At 57.5% G+C, this 17756-nt stretch overlaps 2 protein-coding genes across 2 annotated transcripts; one reads left to right on the top strand and one right to left on the bottom strand.

The window, feature by feature from the left end:
* Positions 1-1580: 1580 nt before the first annotated feature.
* ABHD14A (abhydrolase domain containing 14A) lies at positions 1581-7934 on the bottom strand. The gene is made up of 5 exons (XM_079713108.1): positions 7687-7934; positions 3791-4002; positions 3515-3630; positions 2146-2381; positions 1581-1933 (listed from the first exon to the last, which is right to left on the bottom strand). Exons 2-5 carry the CDS (start codon positions 3982-3984, stop codon positions 1751-1753), a joined length of 729 nt encoding a protein of 242 aa, XP_079569234.1. The 5' UTR covers positions 3985-4002; positions 7687-7934; the 3' UTR covers positions 1581-1750.
* Positions 7935-8253: 319 nt separating this feature from the next.
* On the top strand, positions 8254-10814 carry ABHD14B (abhydrolase domain containing 14B). Its single transcript, XM_079713109.1, has 3 exons — positions 8254-8707; positions 9942-10183; positions 10547-10814. The coding sequence occupies exons 1-3, from the start codon at positions 8497-8499 to the stop codon at positions 10724-10726; spliced, it is 633 nt and encodes a 210-aa protein (XP_079569235.1). The 5' UTR covers positions 8254-8496; the 3' UTR covers positions 10727-10814.
* The last annotated feature ends 6942 nt before the right edge of the window (positions 10815-17756 follow it).

The raw sequence follows: 17756 nt of genomic DNA on the forward strand, positions 1-17756 counted from the left end.
GTACCCGCAGGATTCTGTCCCTGGCAGGGCACAGAACAGACGGACAGCGTGCCAGGTACGAAGGATAAATGAACGGATGGGCGCATGTGTGATCGCACCACTGTGTAGGCAAATCTGTGTATCAGTGGGTGACTGTGTATGACAATGTGAGTGTGAGATGGTGGTTGGGTGTGACAGAGGATGGCACGATGAGACGATGTAATCGTGACGCTGTATGACAGAATGAGAGGTGGGAAACTGCACAAAAGCATACGTGTGGCACCTTCTTGGCTGACCCTGTGCCAGGCTCCCTGGCTCTTCTGCAGCCACTGGAGAGGGAAGATAAAGAGGCACAGGTGTTCCACTGGCCACCCACAGGCTGCACACAGTTGTAGCTGCCCATTTGTGTGTCCGGCTGTCCTTTGTACTCTCAGCCAGTTCTGCCCTCTGTTCCAGGGGCTGAATCAGCTTGGGGAGGGGTGGGGTTGAAGACTTCAACCTCTGGGCACAGAGGAGGCAGGCTGGCAGGGTAGGGTAGGGTCCATCCAACCGTCGTGAGGTTTAAGTCAGACTGCTGACCCACAGATTCCCAGGGGCAAGCAGGCTTGGTGGTTCACCAACAATGCTCTTGTTGGGGCCCAGGGCAGGCCATCCCAAAGTGTGCCTCAGTGGCACGTTGATTATTTTGAATTAAAGTCACTTGAGAAATGTCCAATGCAAGAGAGACATTCTGACCCTCCTTTCTGTCTCCCTGAAAACAAGAAATAAATCTCTATGCGAAAGGTACACTCCCTGCATCTGGAGGTAGGACACCCTGATTTCCGGAGATAGGAAATTCAGGCTGAGAAGCCTGTATAAACAAACCTTGTTAATTCTTTAATTTACTACCCCCAAGCCCACTCTGTTTAGATTCTTTGCTAATTGAGCAGCCAAAATATGCTTCTTTGTCCTGTCAAATCCTCACAAATTTATTCTTTGTCTAAAAAGTATAAAAGCTGCCTGCTCTGGCCACTTCTTAGGTCCCATTTCTATGAGACCTCCTTGCACATGATTAAAATTTCTTTTTCTCCTATTAATCTGTTTTGTGTCAATTTTATTGTTAGTCCAGCCAAAAACTCAAGAGGGGTAGAGGGGGAAATTTCCCTCTTCCCAATACTGTGTTACTTGTTAAACCACATTCTCCACCCCACCTTTACAAATCTTGCTCCCTTCGGCCATAGGTCCTCTATTCCTGACTCACTCAACTCAGCCACTAGACCCTGGATTTCCCACCAATCCCAGTGGTCATTCAGCAGTAGTAACACCCCCTCTCCATGACACTCCCATGCCGCCAGCCCAGAATGGCCAAGTGCTCTGCTTAACCAGACTCAATCCTAAAACCACTTTCTGAGCTAGGTGTTACCATCATGCCCATTTTACAGATGAGGAAACTGAGTCAGAGTAGCCACTCAGCAGCCATCTAGTAAGTAACACATGTCCTTAGCCTTCCCAGGCTGTTGGAGCAATCCCTCCAGCTCTCAGTCCCAAAGCAGTCCCAGACTTGCCTCCAGCTCTAACCCCACCTGCAGCAACGCCAGGAAACAGGACCTGTCACTCCCTAGGAATAACAAAAATGCTTTTTTTTATTGTGCCTCTGAGATGAAATGAGAGGTCCTGACTGGGCCTAGCCCTCTGGCCTCTGCCCTCCAACCCCAGGGGCTGCCTCCCTGGTGGGGACTGGTCCAGATCCTCCAAGTTCAGGCCAGGCCTGGGGCCTGGACAGTGGGTGAGCTCAAGGCAGATGGTCAAGGAAGGCAAGGAGGACGAGGTGGAAGTCTTGTGGTTTGTGGAGGTAGCAGGCATGGCCTGCATCGCGCAGCTTCACCACAGAGTGGTTAGGCAGGTGGCGGAGCTGCCGCAGTGACTCCCAAGCCAGGATGCGGTCCAGCTCCCCATACAGGATGAGAGTCGGGGTCTGCAGGGCAAGGCAAGGGGCTGTGATCCTGGGGCTTGATGGGGACTGGCCCTCAAGCCACCTCCTTAGGAAATCTTCCCTATACACCCCATCTCTCCCATCCAGATCAAGGATGGGGCCATGTGTCCTCCAAGTAAGACCTGAGGCCTTTCCCCCCATGACTTGAGCCAGGGACAGGAAGCCAGGACTTTTGGAGACCCTCTTCCCAGTACCTTCACGGCCTGGAATTGTTCTTGGGTGTAGTTCTGGGTGGACGCAGGTGCAATGGGCACGAATCCATGCAGCTGGTGGTGGCCTTGCATCAGGAAGGGCAGGGCATAGCAGCCACTCAGTGAAGGGCTCACCAACACGACATTCTGCACCTCTAGGTCCTGCAGCACTCGCTCCAACAGCTGTGCCCGCCCTGCCTCTGTGCTTGCCTCCTTCGAAGGTGCCGAGTTCCCAAAACCTGGGAACAGCAGAAGGCACCAGCTGAGGGAGGCTGGGAAGGAGGTCAGGACTTCCTGCCCACCATGGTGGGGGAAAGAGATAGGAGGGCAGTGGCATATAGCATCTGCTACCCCAAACTTCCTAGACGTTATTTTTGTACTGTGATAGGGCTGCTAGAAAACCATCTTTCATTCATCATGTTGGCAAAACTAAAAAGACTGATAATACAGTGTTAAGGGAGATGTGGAAAAATGGACACTTTTGTACATGACTGGAGGGTAAATCCACACAGCATTTTTGGAGGGTAAGATAATATTAGTCAAAAAACTTTAAATGGGTGTCCTTCGACCCATCAACTGGCCTTGATGGCTACCCTACAGAAATGATTGCCCACATGCTCAAAGAAGCATGTCCAAAGATGCTTCAGCTTCCTTACTTGAGCATTTCAACTGACACTGAAAACTCTAAAGCAGGCTACACAGCCACCAGTCGAGGAGTGGCCAGACAAAACCTGTTCATCCCTCTGATGGCACACACTACGGAGAGGGAGGGTCACAGTGCCTGGCATGACCCATGAGACATGGTAGAGGAGAAGAAAACTAGGCTGCAGATAGATTCACTAAGCTGGCAGGACACCAGTCATGTTTACAGCCCCCACCAAACAACCCTGTTATCTCTAGGTATGGAAACGCCCAAAGAGGGCCTGGCACCCTCAAACTGCTTAGAGAAGTGAGAGGGAGAGAAACATGGCATGGGTCTCTGAGGGCATCACTCTTGGTTGATTTTTTAATGACAAGAATAATAGCAAAAATCATTTGTATAGCTGAAAAAACAAAAAGCTACCTAGTTTGCCATAAAAAGGACAGTGAGATCTCCCCATGCAATCGCTTGTGAGGCAGGTCATGTTGCTAACTGCTCTGTGACATGCAACAATCCACACTGTAGTTTTCAAGGTAGAAAATAAAAAACACAGAGCTTTTCGTGTTCACACTTTGTGTTGTGACTTGTCACTGCTTGTTCAGACACTGGGGTCCAGATGCTCCCCAGCCACATCTTAGGGCTTTCCTACCCCTCCAGTTCTCCCCTCTGGCATGCTGTCCCCATGTCCCTGCTGCACGTTACCTCCTTAGACCCAGGGGTGGGAGCTCTCACCTGGGAGGTCAAGGGCCACGGCCCGGTAGCCCCTCTGCGCCAGCAGCTGCAGTGTGCCCAGCTGCTCCCATGTCCGGGAGTTAAAGGCCTTTCCATGGAGCAGCACCACATCCACCCTGTGGGCACACAGGGGAGTGTGTGTTCTGGGGGTTCTTTCTTCCCAGGCTTCTCCCACTGCCCTCCCAGGCCCTGAGCACTTTCAGCTGAGCTGGGGGACCCACACAGGGACTCCCCTTGGGCCTAGTCCTTCCACTACACCCTGGGGTCAGCACCCACCTGCGGGCCCGGTGAAGTGGGAGCACCTCGCGGTAAAAAATGGGGGAGCTGCCAGGGGTGAGACCAGCCAGGATCGTGACATTGGGGTCTCCCCAGAGCCAGGAGGTCTGCTCAGGGGGTCCTGGCAGCCCCACGTACAGTAGCAGCATGAACAGCAGGCCCAGGCCCAGCAGGGCGACCTGGGACCGGGTCATGGAGGTCTGTACCACAGTCTGGAGGAGGAGAGGAGAGGGAGAAGAGGGTAGGGCTGAGCCCCCGCAAGGTCCCCTGGACCCCATTCTCAAATCCCACCCAGGAGCTCCCGGCAGAGGAAAAGCTCAGCCCTTGCCCTTTCCTCTGCTCCGGGCAAGGATCTGAGGGTTCGCACCCAACTACTCCACATGCCAGGGCAAGGGCTCAGATACCCCAAAGCGTGAGGAGCATCTGAGATGTCCCCCTGGCATCAGTGGCCACCATCATCCTTGTGCCAGCTAAAACCACTTCCATTCATCAAGTGCTTATGATAGCCAGGCCCTGTGCTTGGCCCTTCACATGTAACGACTCATGAACCCACACAAAAACACTAGGGAGCAGGTATTATAGGTCTCTTATAAATGAGGAAACTGAAGCTCAGAGAGGTAAATTCTCTTACCCAAAGTGCAGAGTAGCAAGCAGGGGAACTGGGACTTGAGCCCAGGGCTGGGCTCCTAACCACCAGGCCACACTCAATTTGCCAAGGAGGAAACCAAGGCTGTGAGGTGACGGATGAACTGGTGGACAGAGTGCTGAGAGTCATCAAAGGTGAAAGACATCAAAGAGTAAAGCGATGTCCCACTGAGGGCATGTTTTGAAATGGTCCTTTTTATCACACTGCGTATAATAATGCTAAAATCAGAATGTGTTTTACCATTGATGGGAATATTTAATGCTCTACCCCAGCTGATATTAAGTGGGAAGAGAGCTCATGGAGAATATCCTTGATGGAGGAAATGCCTAGGCATGAGGGGGCTAGGGAGAAGCATGGCACATCTAGAAGTGGAAAGGGAGGCATGGAGGCTGGAGAGACAAATGCCTCCCACCCCCCAGCTTCACGCCAAATGACCTGCTTCGTGGACTCCTCTAGTCTGAGTCCTTTGCCAGCCCAGAAGACAGACCTCAGTACCCAGGACCCAGACAGAGCACTTAGCCCTGCCTTTGAGACTCTGCTCTTCCAACTCCTGGCTGTGTGCCTTGTTTGTCAGTAAAATGGGGAGGATAACCTGACGGCTGCCCTCCCAAGACTCCTGTGAGATTTCGGTAATACAGTGGACCTGACCAGGGGCTGTCTTATCATTTCTTGGGTCTAGGGTGAGCAGGCCTGCCTTGTTTCCAGATTCCAGTAAACAGGTCTTTATTGAGTGTCAGCTGGGCCCTGGCCGGAGTTCAGGGCTGGGGAATCACCTTGGACCCCTCCACCCCCCACCTCTCCTGGAACGAGAAGGCTTGTTTCCCAAGCCCCCACCCCCAGGCTCAAGGGTCAGGTGGTGACTGGGCAGTGGCAGCCCCTCTGGGGCTGATGGAGGACCAGGTGCTGAGTGGAGGAAAAGCACGCTCCTCTCTTCTTTCTGACCACGACCAGCCTCGGACGCAAGCCTCCAACGCGGCAGCCTAGGTTCCCACCAGGCAGAGCATCCGCGCTGAACCTCTCCTCTGGTGGGCCTGGTGCCCTGGGGCACCTCTCCGGGTAGGGAGGGACGGGACTTCAGCCGTTGCTATGGCAACCCAGGCAGCTGGAGCATAGACAACAGTACTGCTACAGATATGGGGGGAGGGGAGGGAGGCACTGTACCCGCGTTAGGTCCTTGGCATACGCGTCGACAATGACACACAGGTGTACAGACATGCACACAAACTCTTGTCCCCAAACGCTTTTCCTTTGTACAAGCTATTCCCTGCACGTACACGCAGCCTCCTTGCACACGCACGGGCCTCTGCATAATCGATACCTTGAAACACCCTCAAAGTCACGCACACATTCAGCTATCAGGAAGGCAGAGGGACAGGTAGACACACAAACGCTTTCAAAACCATATGCAGACCCTTATATTTCAAGCACCCAGTCATACACACAACCCCAGAACTACACACGCACAGGCAGACGGACACCCAAACACAGAGCCTCAGAAATACAGACACACAGGTAGATATACACCCTTAAAATCACACGCACACAGAAATTCACACAGTAGACATACACAGACACAAGCGGGCAGACAGGCTGACATAACACTCCCAACATAGGCACATAGAAACACCGATACAACACACACACACACATACACGTACACCCAGACCCCCAAGAACACACGCTGACCAACGCGCGGGCGCGCACACTTGACACACGAACACAAACATACTCGCTGCCCCAGCGCGGGCCCCTCCCAGCAGGACTCTGTCCCAGGGCTCCCGGGGCAAGGGGCGGGGCAAGGATGGCCCGCCCCCGGGCACCCTACTGGCCTCACTCCCCGGGGACACTCACCGGGCCGACAGGGATGACCGGGTCTGCCACCGCGGGGCGGGCTCCGCTCAGGCGCAACCGGAGCCAAACAGCCCCTAGACGTTGGCGCTGCCTCAGCCTCCGCCTCTCTGCGGGCGGCTGCGAGCGGCTGCGAGCCTCCGCGCGCCTGCGCAGTCCGCGGTCTCGGGTCCACGCCTACCAGCCGAGCTGGAGGGGGCACTGGGGGCGGCGCCCCAAAGCACAGAGGCTCGGCGCCCCCGTCCCCCCGTTCTGATTTTCCGGATTGTTTTCGGCCTGAGAGCCGGGGCAGAGCCAGTCGACTTCTTCCCACCAGCACGTCTCCACCCCTGCTCAGTCTCCGGTCTGTACAGCAGGGTTAAGGATAAGGGTTGTCTTAAGGACCACATAGGGTTGTCACCACCACAGAGGCCTGTCTTAAGGACTGAAGGATCGGTCAATCCTTAGAACAGTGTCTGGCGCGGAAGCCTCGCTGCGTAACTGCCAGATATTAGTATTGTTATGCAGCAGCCCCAGGTCTCTGGCCATCCACTTCCCTGACCCCTGCAAATACACACGCGCTCGAGCACTCGGTCAGAGAACGGGGTGGCCTCTAGGGTCCTTCACGTCTCTATATGTCACCTATCCAGGTTGGTGACATGTGACCAACATCTGATCTGTCCCTGGCCTGTGTGGGCAGACCTGGAAAAGGGAGGCTGCACGGAACACGCAGCATTCACTCCTTATTAGCACTCTGTGAGGTAGGCAACATCACAGCCATTCTACAGGCAAGGAAATAGGCTCGGAGGCGTTGGGAAAACGATCAAGGCTGGGCATTGGCAAAGCTTCGCATTCAAACCTGTCGGGCCTCAGCCACATGCCAGACTGACGACTCTGGGTTTGGGCAGCCCAGGCTGGGGATGAGGGGGTGGGGAGGAAGGGGGAGGGAACAGGAAGGATGAGACCCTAAAGGAACCCTCCTTCTCAAGCCACACCATATGCATGTGGAGCAGGTCGCTGAAGGTCTCGGGGCCGGACACTGTCCGGTGCTTGGGGCACGTGGGGCCGAGGGGCGTGGGGAAACTGAGACAGCTGTGAGAAGGATGGGTCTAAGAGCACCCGTCGGCCCTGGGACGGCTTGTGGCCACAAGCGGGCGCCCCGGAGCACGGCCAGGGCCGCGCCCTCCGGCGGGCCACATCCCTGCTTCCCCGCCCGGGGCCACAGTCGCCGCCTGCACTCGCCCGCCTCCTATCTGCGAGAGCCCACGCAGTTCCCCAGGTACCTGCCCTGCGCCCCCCAACCCTCTCTTCCTCTCTCCAGTTAGAACCCACCCCCACCTACCCCAAGTTTCTCCTCTGCCCATCTCGGTTCCCCAGACCCCCTTCCTCGGATCTGCCCCCACCCCCTCTGCATGCACCCTACCAGACCCTGCGATCCACAACGAAGGTCCTCGGAGGGGACAGAGCGAGCGGTGGCAGCGCCGGTGACCGCGCCCCTGGCCGCGGCGTCAGTGCGTTGGGCCCCAGCGGGCAGCGCGCTGAGCACCTCGCTTCCCTCGCCAGCCGGAACTTCAAATCCTTTCCCTGCTCAGCGCTCCGGTTTCCGGCTCCGGAAAACAGATTTTTTTTACTCTAACCCCTATTCTCTTCGGCCTGCGATGCCAACCTACAACCTATAACAGTGCCTGGAAGAGGAAAATGTCGAAAAGCAAAATAGTCAGTTACTTACTGTTGATTGCTGTTGATACATTTACTATGCTTACTATGTGCTAGGCACTGGCGAGTGTTTTACATGCCTGGCCTCGTTTAATCCTATCAGCCACCTAGGAGCTAGTACTGTTGTATTATCCCCATTCATAGAAAAGGATAATAACAATGGGAACAATAATTGTAATGGGAGACCCATGTATTAAGTTCCTTCCAAAGGCAGACACCATCAATTATCAATTCCTTTTCTTTTTTTTTTAACTCATAAATTCTTGAGGTAGGCTTTAATGTCCCATATTTCAGATGAGGAAACCAAGGCAATTAGGTAGTGGTAGATGCAGAAATAACACCTATGTCTTCCTCACCCCAAAGCATGTTCCTAGAGTTTTGGGAGCCTCCTTGATGCTCCAGGAGGGACCCCTGCCCTGTCTGTGGCAGCCTCCCTGCTCCACCTGGGCAAGGTGTTCTGTGGCTTCTCATCAGCCTGGCCTTGAACCACAGGTGCTTCACCAGCACAGCAGGAGGTATGGCGGGCGTGGAGCAGCACGAGGGCACCATCCAGGTGCAGGGCCAGAGCCTCTTTTTCCGAGAGGCTCATCCGGGCAGTAGGCAGGCCACCCGCTTCTCCGTGCTGCTGCTGCATGGCATACGCTTCTCCTCTGAGACCTGGCAGAACCTGGGCACGCTGCACAGGCTGGCCCAGGCTGGCTACTGGGCTGTGGCCATTGACCTGCCAGGTAACTCCAGGGAAGGCTTCTGGACAGGGGTTGTGGGAGCCTCACTGGGGACCCAGGGCTGGGGGCTGGGAGGACCTAGCCAGGCTGACTCCTGAGCTAGACAAGGCGGAGTGCACACTACAAGGGCCTTCGAGCTTCTCTAGTCCATCCAGATGTGGTCTGGACACTGCCCAGCTGCTTCTAACTGTGTTGCCCGGGGCAGTGTCTCAGTGTCTCTGCTTCTGTTTCCTCATCTGTAATGGGAGATAACCACACTCATTCTGGGGTTTGGCTCTAATGAGAATGGAATGAGATTATCCATGTGAGTATGTGGCCAGTACCTAACACATAATAATCGATGCTCAGTCAATTGGAAGTAAAATATTTTGAAAGAGCCGAAACCACAGGCTCCGTTGGAAGCCCTGAGGAGTGACACTGAGTCCCCTGGCACCTTTGGGGGTGGCTAAGCCCCCAGTCATGATCCCACGTACAAAGCCCTAATTTAGGTCCTAAGGGAGGGAGGAGCAGCACAAGACTGCCAGTCATAACCTCAACTGGCGGGCCCCAGCCCATGGTGCCAAGTGTGAAGGTGGCAGCATGGCCAACCTGCTCCCCTCACTGGCTATGGCTGGTATGGTTTCAGTGCCCATGGGCAGGCCTCCAGGCCGGGACACGATTGGTTCTGACAGTGGATTGGGCTGAGCTTCAAGGCCAAGGCCTTGAACTAATCCTTCTGCAGAAGGTAGAGACTGACTAATTGGAGGGAAGGGATGTGTGCAGAGCTAGCCCCTCATCCACTGCCCTGGAGGCATCTACCCTGCCAGCCCTGGGACAGGTGCCTTGAAGCAGTTAACTCAATTTTCACAACAATCTCAAATGGCAAACACTTTTGTTACCTCCTTTTAACAGATGGGGAAACTGAACAGTAGAGAGAGGGCTGAGGGGACTTTCCCAAGCTTACATAATCTATAGTGGACAATTGGGACTTGGATCTGGCCAAGCTGGGCTTCAGAGCCTGATTCTTTGAGGACGCTGTACTGGGGGAGATGGGCACAAACATGGAAGGAAATGCCTTATGCTTGCTACAGATATGACAGACCTAGGTTGCTGTAGGAAGAACTACAGCATGCAACACTGCCTGTTGCAGGAACCTGGCACAGAGGTTGACCTAGGAGGACTTCCTGGAGGAAGGGACCCTCTCTCCCCTGTTTTCCTACTCACTACCTTTGTCTCTCCCACACCTGAATCCCTGCAGGTCTGGGGCGATCCAAGGAAGCAACAGCCCCTGCCCCTGTTGGGGAGCTGGTCCCCAGCAGCTTTCTGGCAGCTGTGGTGGATGCCTTGGATATGAGCCCCCCAGTCGTGATCAGCCCATCGTTGAGTGGCATGTACTCCCTGCCGTTCCTCGTGGCCCCAGGCTCCCAGATCCGGGGCTATGTGCCAGTGGCCCCCATCTGCACTGACAAAATCAATGCTGCCGACTATGCCAGAGTGAAGGTACCCCTATGTGGGAGGCTGAGATGTCCCTGCCAGGAGCAAGGAACAGTCCATCCCGGGGCCCTGGGTACTGGGTAACCAAAGGGGTAGCTTCCGGAAGGAGTTGAGCCACCAAACTCCGCCCTTTTGGTGTACTTGGCAGAAGATTACTGTGGCAAGCCCTGTGCTAAACTGTGTGCTGGGGCATACACAAATTCATGCCTCTCCAAACCATCCCTGCACTGGGCCAACCTGTCTCTCTCTGTCATTTGCGGTGACCCCAGGGAGAGACCGAAGTGATGGGGAGGGCTGGAGTTGATCTCTAGGAGGCTGGGGCTGGTGGAGCAGGTCCCTGTTGACTCTGCCTCCCTTTCCTTTCTCTAGACCTCGGTTCTTATCGTATATGGAGACCAGGACCCCATGGGTCAGACCAGCTTTGAGCACCTGAAGCAGCTGCCCAACCACCGGGTGTTGGTCATGGAGGGGGCGGGGCACCCCTGTTACCTTGACAAACCAGAGGAGTGGCATACAGGGCTGCTGGATTTCCTGCAGGAGCTAGCATGAGGCGCAGCCCTGCTGATGGGGGTGGGCCACTTGCCTGCCTTGGGCTCTCTCTCACTCATTCTCTCTCCTTCTCTCCGTGGGCTCCTGCTCATCCTGCACATCCAACAGGTGTGTCTTTCTATCTGAGTTCTTTTAGGGTCTGTCTTTTCCTCTTGTTTCTCTTGCAGTGACAGACTGAAGAGGTGAAATCAAGAGAAAAAAATTCAGGAGTCAAGGGACATAATCTGGTGGAGGGTAATCCATTAGATGAGCTTCTCCTATAGGCTTTCCTGCTCCGCTTACATTCCTTCCTCTGCTCTGCCCAGCCTCCCCCCCACCTCCCAGCTCCTCCTTTGGCTGCCCTGCAGGGCACAAACACCCCCTACCTTCACCTCTTAGGCCACAAATACATACACGCCTACATGCATGCATACACATTACAGTCATCTATGTTCCCAAATATGATCCTCCACTTGGGGGCAACCACACAGGTACATGCAACTCTGGGCTGATACGCACAGTCTCACAGCAGCTTTGCATTGCATGCACAGGCACACACGCATACTCTGTCCCCACACAAGCACTTGCACAGGCACATGCTGCCCTCTCCAACCATTCAGCACCCCATGGTTGGGCAGGTGGGGACACCATGAGGCTAGCCCTTGCAGGAGACCCTCTACCAAGCTTAGGGTGTGGCCAGCTTTGAACTTCACTCACCCACAGGTTGCAGCTGGCCCCCAGATCAGAAATGCCCACAAAAGGGAAGGGCCACCACTTCGACCCTCAGATCTCCCAGCTTTTCCACTTTCTTCTGGGTGCTCCTCAGCTCCCCAGGTTATTAGGCCTGGGTCTTCTCAGCCAAGCTAGTTTCCTGCTCTGAGCTTTGGGGGGTGGGGAGACAGAGATTGGAGGTCTGTGAAATAAAGTGATGCAATTAGACCCCGCAGGCTCTCACTGTCTCCAGAGCGCCGCCCCTCCCCCGCCCCTTGGGACCGCCACTGCAGGCCCCTCCCCCACCCTGGCGGGACCAGATGGTCCCCCTGCCCTTTGTCCACCGGGCCAGATGGAGGGGAAGGGAGATTGGATTCCCCTCCCCACCCCCACACACCCAGGTGCCAAGAGACTCAGCTGTAGGGGGAGGTGGAGGTCAGTGGGACCAGGCTGAGCCGATTACGGAGGAGAGGGGGAGGTAGATTTGCGCCCCAGGGGGCGCGGCAGCCGGGGGTGCGGTGCGGGAAAGCGAGAGCTTGGGAACCGCCCAGCTCCTCCCCCTACTCTTACCCCTTCCCTAGTCGAGTACTCAACTGCGCCGCGTCCCTCGCGACCCTAGCCCAAAAAGGAATTCTGGGGGTAGCTCTGGGGGAATCACGGGGCGGGTGCACAGGGTCACACCGCTCACAGGCGCCTCCTCCAGCTGGTCCGGTAACCTGTCCTGGACGGACGAGGGCTTGGCCTCGCGGAAGCTGGGGGTGGCTGAGGGGTGCGGGGCTTGGTGGGCGAGAGCCCCGCGCGGGGATGGATGGCGCAGAAGCGAGGAGCGCCGGGAACCCGACCCGGCGGAGGGTCGAAACTTGAGCTCCGAGGGACCCGAGCCGGAGCGGGGCAGCGCGGGCGCTGGCGGCGGGGCCGAGGCCGAGTTGAGGGTGCAGGGGCCTCGGCAGAGTCACCGGGCGGGCGGCCCGGGACGGAAGAACCGGCTGGCCGAGAGCGAAGGGACTGGGAGCGGGGCGCAGGCGCGGGTGGCGCGGGAAGGACCGTGGCTGGGACCGCGCTTCAGGCCGGACCAACCCCCTCGCCCCCCACTCCCGGGGGCTGGAGGAGCCGCCGGGGTAGGGTCGCCCCAGCCCTCCCGGAAGCGGCCGCCGCTCGGGGCGCGCCGCGGCGCGCGGGGCGGGGCGGGCGGCTGCGGCACTGGGGCGGCTGGGGCGGGCCCGCCGCGCTGTAATCGGATCCGGGGAGGGGGCGGGGAGGGGCCGGGCCGGGCGGGCCGGGGGTGGGGGGGGGGCGCGGAGCCGGGCTCCGGGCCGGCCGGGCTCCGCGCCTGTCAAACCCCTCATTGTTCGCAGCTGATGTCACTCGCAGTTGTGAGCGGCCGCCTCTCCCGGGGACAATGTGGGACTGAGCGGCCCAGCCGCCGCGCCGCCGCCGCCGCAGGACAGCCCCAGCGAGGTAGGGCGCGGGCCGGGCGGGGCACCGCGGGCCGCGAAGTTTGGGGGTTCGGCCGGGGGCGGGGAGCCCGCGCCTGAGTCCACAGGCTGGGGTCGCGGGTTTGGGAGACTGGGAGACTGCGAGGAACACGTTCCCTGTCCCACACGGGCCCAGGCCTGCACAGGTGGGGGGCGCTGGTCTGCTAGAGGAGCCCCCAGTACCAGGGAGGGATTTCCCGGACCTGAGACCCCAGATTTGAAGCCCTCATCCCACCTGCTGTTTCTGTCCTTTGGACCTGCTCTTCTCTCGACCTCCTGCCCTGGGTTCTGGTTCTGCTCCATCTCTGTCCCCATCTGCCATTCCCCTGCAGTTCCTGGCTCAGCACACACCCCTTCCCATTCTCTGCAGTCCTTGGGGGCGCCAGACACAGACCTCCAGGCCAGGGGTGTGTGGAGATGACAGTTGGGGGCTCGGAGTGGTCCCTCGTGCCCTGTGGCTCTTTAGCCCCTCAGCTCTGACCTAGCTTCTTAGCTGGAGTCCTGGGAGGTGCAGGGGCTCTGGCTAGTCACTTCAGACTGGCCCTGGAGCCTGCTTCGCCAGGAGAGGGAGGTGCCCGCCTCCTCAGTCCCCTATCCCAGGCCCGCCATCTTGGGACCTGTGGCACCCAGTGCCCCGCCCGACTCCAGCACCCTGGGGAGTGGTCTTCAAGGGGATGCACCGAGGGCCAGGTGCATTCCCTCCTTCCAGAATGTGGGCTCTTAGTTCCCCCCAAGCGCAGGATGATCACCTTCACGCTGGACCAATAGAGCATGTGTCCCCAGGGGCTCCTCTTCTCCTACAAAGAGTTTTTAGACCCCCGGTGACTCCCCAGGACCTTAAACCTCAACTGAAGCCTTCACTCTTTCCTGGGGTTACCCTCACTGCTTCAGAGCCAGCACCTGGGACCCTATCCTTTTCCCATCTGAAGGTCCCCTAGCCCCTCCGGGCCCTGGAACCCCCTCAACCTCCAAGGCGCCCCCATCCCAGCCCCCACCCCCCAGCCTTCATCAGCATGCAGGCTCAGGCTGCCCAAACACAAGGGGATTGTTCTTCTTGCATGCTCAGGGTGGGGGGCTGGGAGCAGGCGGCCCACACACCCTGGCAGGCCCAGGCCACAGGGAGGCTGGCTTTGCCCCGCCCTGTGTCCCCAGACAGGCTCTGCCCACCCTCCCTACTCCCATCACTGCCCCCCTCCAGCCTCCATCCCCATTGCCTAGTGGCGCTGACCTCTGGAGGAAAGAGCTCTGAGCTGCACAGGTGGACCCTGGGGTTCTGCCAGCTCTGCCAGTTGCCTCTCATTCTCATGTAGCCTTACAGACAAGCCCCTTCCTCTCTGGGCCTCAGGTTCCCCTCTGATGAGGCCCTTCCAGCTATGACAGTCTGAGCCCGATTTTGTGAAACCTATGCCACACCACAGTTCTTCCTCCAGCCCCCCTTTGCCATGGGGAAACCCACTCAGGGCCTCCAGAAGTCTCAAAGTGCAAATCCCCCACCCCAGTGATAATGCCTGGGGAGCCCCTAGACCCAGAGACACAGCAGGAGTAGGGGCTGGGGGTGCTAAGGAATGGGAACTGGGAACCCTGTCCAGGCGGATCCTGACTCTCCCATGGGGCTGGTCCCCTGAGCCCTGGGTCTTCTCACCCCACTGTCACTGCTTCTCTGGGATTCTTAGCCCCATCGCTGGTCTCTAATGCCTCTGGGCCCTGTGAGCCCTTTCTTCTCCCTGCACACTGAGCCTGGTACTGGCTCCTGCCCTCCTGGAGGAGCTTCTGCCCTCCAGGAACTCTGTGTAGTGGAAAGGCAGGCTCAGAAATGCCCAAATGGGGCTTCTTTGAGTTGCAGGCATCTTGGAGGGGCAGACAGGCCTGAGTGATAACATCTGACTTGGAAGGTTGGGGAGGGCTTCACAGAGGAGGCAGCATCTGAGAAGGATTTGGACAGAGTGGGGAGGATGGGCATTTCAAGCTAGGATCAGCCTGGGCAAAGGCCCAGAGGCCTGGTGGTGCTAGGCGTGTTTTGCAGTCTGGTGTGTGGGGGGGATGGGGTAGAGATGAGACAAGAGAAGTTGGCAGAGACCAGATCATGAAGGGCCTTGAGTGCCCATCTATGGAGATCAGGCTTTATTCATTGGGCATTGGGGAGCCAAGGACGGCTGTTGAGCAGCAGAGTGACCTAGTCTCTAGCATGGAGAATGGAAGCTAGAGACCTTTCTCAATTTGGGGGATGTGTACCAGTGCATAGGGCTGTACCATGAAGTTGTACCCTTTCTCCTGGACTCCAGTCTGGGCCTGAGCCTGCCTTGGTTTCCCTTGGCTGTGAGGACTCTTGAGGGGTTGCCTAATGATGCTTTAAGGGGGCTGTAGCATTTCTGGCACCAGCCAGCTTGTCAGAGCTTCCCTTCTCTGCCTAGTACTGAGTCTACAGGACAGTTCTAGGTCAAGGAACCAGAGGCTGGAGCTCATGGACCCCAGGCTGCTCCCCTCTAGGCCCCTCCTCCCCCAACTTTCCCATAAGGTAGGTATGAATGGCCATCCTGGGAAGCTGTAAGGCTGAGAGGCTGGGCATATGGATCCAAGGATGCTGGGGCAATTCTTCTGGAGGCCTAGTTAATCAGAAAGGGTGAGCATGCCCAGAGAAAAGGATGGGCAGGGGAGTCAGGATCCCTCAGTGCTGATCCCCTCCGGTCCCAGGGTCCACTCCCCCACCCCCATCCCCGCCATGCCCTGCTTCGCCTGATGCCCTGAGCCATTCTCCAGCATCACTGGGTGTGGCCAGCATGGCTGCTTTTGGAGTAGGAATAGAAGGAGGCTGTTAGGTTGGGGACTGTTGGGGGATGTAAGGTGGGGGATGAACTTGGAGACTGGACCCTTCTCTCTCTTCCCAGCCCAGGTGGGTCTACAAGCCTTAGTTGGTCCAGACACTCTAGCTATTAGAGCCAAGGGAATCCCCCAAGGGGCGGGCCAGTCCACTTGAGTTGTTTGGCCCCAGGAGCCTTCCCCTCCCCCGGATTGTTCTTGCTCCAGAACAAAGCCAGGGTGGACACTTGATCCCTGCGTGTGGGGGGGAGCTGGCTAAGCCCCCGGCCCTTTGATTGGGCAGCTGTCATGAGAGAGAGACAGCTGGGGGGGAGGGGCAGGAAGGGGCAGCCGCCATTGCTTACACAGCTGTCACCCCCCCCCCCGCCCCCTCCAGCCTGAGTGGCAGGAAGCCAGAGACAGAAGGAGTGGGCACTGGATCTGGGGAGGGGGTCTGGGGAGAAGAAGGGAACGCCCGAGGTCAGAGGCCTGGTCTGAGCTTGGTATGTTCTGCCAGGGAGCCCTGCTGACCAGAGGGGGCTGGGTACCCCCAGAGGTGAGCTGGAGGTCAGTGTGGCATGACACGTGGCTGCCATGTGGGTGGCCCAGCAGGGACCTAGGGCCCACCAAGCTGGAGCAGCAAGCAACTCTCTAGAGCCCCTGTAAGGGTAGAAGGGGAGCCAATATGCCTAGTAGGGCTGCTTGTTCTTAGGGCTCCTAGGAGAATAATTAGAGAGACCTGTATCAAGACCCCTTGTTCTCCCCTAAAGAGAGGAAAGACCTTGAGGGTCTATCAAAGCAGGAAGGACACAGAGAGACCAGCCACTCCCCTCCCCCACCCCCTTCCTGCAAACACACACACATAGCACAGGTAGGTAAACTGAGGTCTAGGTCAGGTGCAGGCCTGGCCAAGGTCACCCATTGAATTTGGGGCAGTGGGGCTCTGCTGTAAACCCAGGTATCTTTTTCAGGGCAGGAGCCCTAGTTCTGGCCACATCCCAACCCTTCTGCCCTATTTTCCCAGGAGTCTTTGCTCACAAAAATTGATGTGCAAATGGTATGGGGACAATGTCGGGTGTCCCATTGGTTACCAACCCAAAGAGGTCCCTGAGCCCCAGAAAGTTCCAGAGCTTAAGATGTGGCTCTGGACAAGTACAGTCCTTTCCAAACACAACCCACGTCTACTAACCAGGCAGGGGTCTGAGAGACTACAAAGCCTGCTCCCCACCTTTGAAGAGCTGCCCCTGTCCCCCCCCCGGAAGAGGACAGACAGACCCAGACAGGACAGACAGACAGAGGAAGCAGACAGGCCCTCACACTAGCAGGCAGGGCCCTGCTAGTCCCACCAGGCCCCACCTCGCTGTGACCTTGGGCAGGTTACAGACCCTCTCTAGGCAGCAGGCTCCCCTTCTGTTTGGTGAATTCATCTGTTCAGATAACCAGTGTGTTCTGAGTAACTTCTCCGGCCTGGCTCTGCGAACACAAGGAGAGGGTGGCAGCCTTGGCTCCTGCTCTAAGGGGCTCCCGGGCTGGCCAGGGCAACAGAAACTAAGCACGTCATCACGAGTGCTTTGCTGGGGGAACTGCCGGCAGCTGGGGGAATGTTAGCAAGGGCAGCCAGCATGAGGCTGGCCAGGATGCTCACAGAGCACAGGCCCTGCATCCACTGTTGACCTCTGACCTCTGGAGAGCTGATGGACAGAACTTAAGCGGAGGGAGGAGCAGGTGCTGGGGAGGCAACAGTTACTGCGTGTTTGGGGTGTCAGGGTTGTCACCCCCATGGTACAGATGAAGAAATAAAGATCTCAGGCCATACAGTGGCTTCCAGAGACAGCCAGGCTGGGAGCCCCACCCCGCCTCCTCCATGCCCACGCTCAGGCTAGCAAGGGGGGTTCTGAAGAGGGCACTGAACAGAGGTCCATACCCTTGACCCTCGAGTCAGGATAGGGCAGGGGGCTGAGGAGGAAGGTGCCCAGGGATCTCTGGGGTGCTCGAGCCCAGCACACTTATCCCCCCCACCCCTCCCAGGCAGTAGGAATTCATAGGGTTAGGGCTTGCTCTTGGCTCAG

Source organism: Hyperoodon ampullatus (assembly GCF_949752795.1).
Source record: "Hyperoodon ampullatus genome assembly, chromosome: 10".
Lineage (NCBI taxonomy): Eukaryota > Metazoa > Chordata > Mammalia > Artiodactyla > Ziphiidae > Hyperoodon > Hyperoodon ampullatus.

Bases quoted from the DNA above. Each gene is read 5' to 3' on its own strand.
- ABHD14A (XM_079713108.1), bottom strand. From the start codon at position 3,984: ATGACCCGGTCCCAGGTCGCCCTGCTGGGCCTGGGCCTGCTGTTCATG. The intron at 2,382-3,514 runs GTGAGAGCTCCC...TGCTGTTCCCAG, and splicing joins CGTGGCCCTTGACCTCCCAG to GTTTTGGGAACTCGGCACCT. The intron at 1,934-2,145 runs GTACTGGGAAGA...CTTGCCCTGCAG, and splicing joins AACAATTCCAGGCCGTGAAG to ACCCCGACTCTCATCCTGTA.
- ABHD14B (XM_079713109.1), top strand. From the start codon at position 8,497: ATGGCGGGCGTGGAGCAGCACGAGGGCACCATCCAGGTGCAGGGCCAG. The intron at 8,708-9,941 runs GTAACTCCAGGG...GAATCCCTGCAG, and splicing joins TGTGGCCATTGACCTGCCAG to GTCTGGGGCGATCCAAGGAA. The intron at 10,184-10,546 runs GTACCCCTATGT...TCCTTTCTCTAG, and splicing joins CCGACTATGCCAGAGTGAAG to ACCTCGGTTCTTATCGTATA.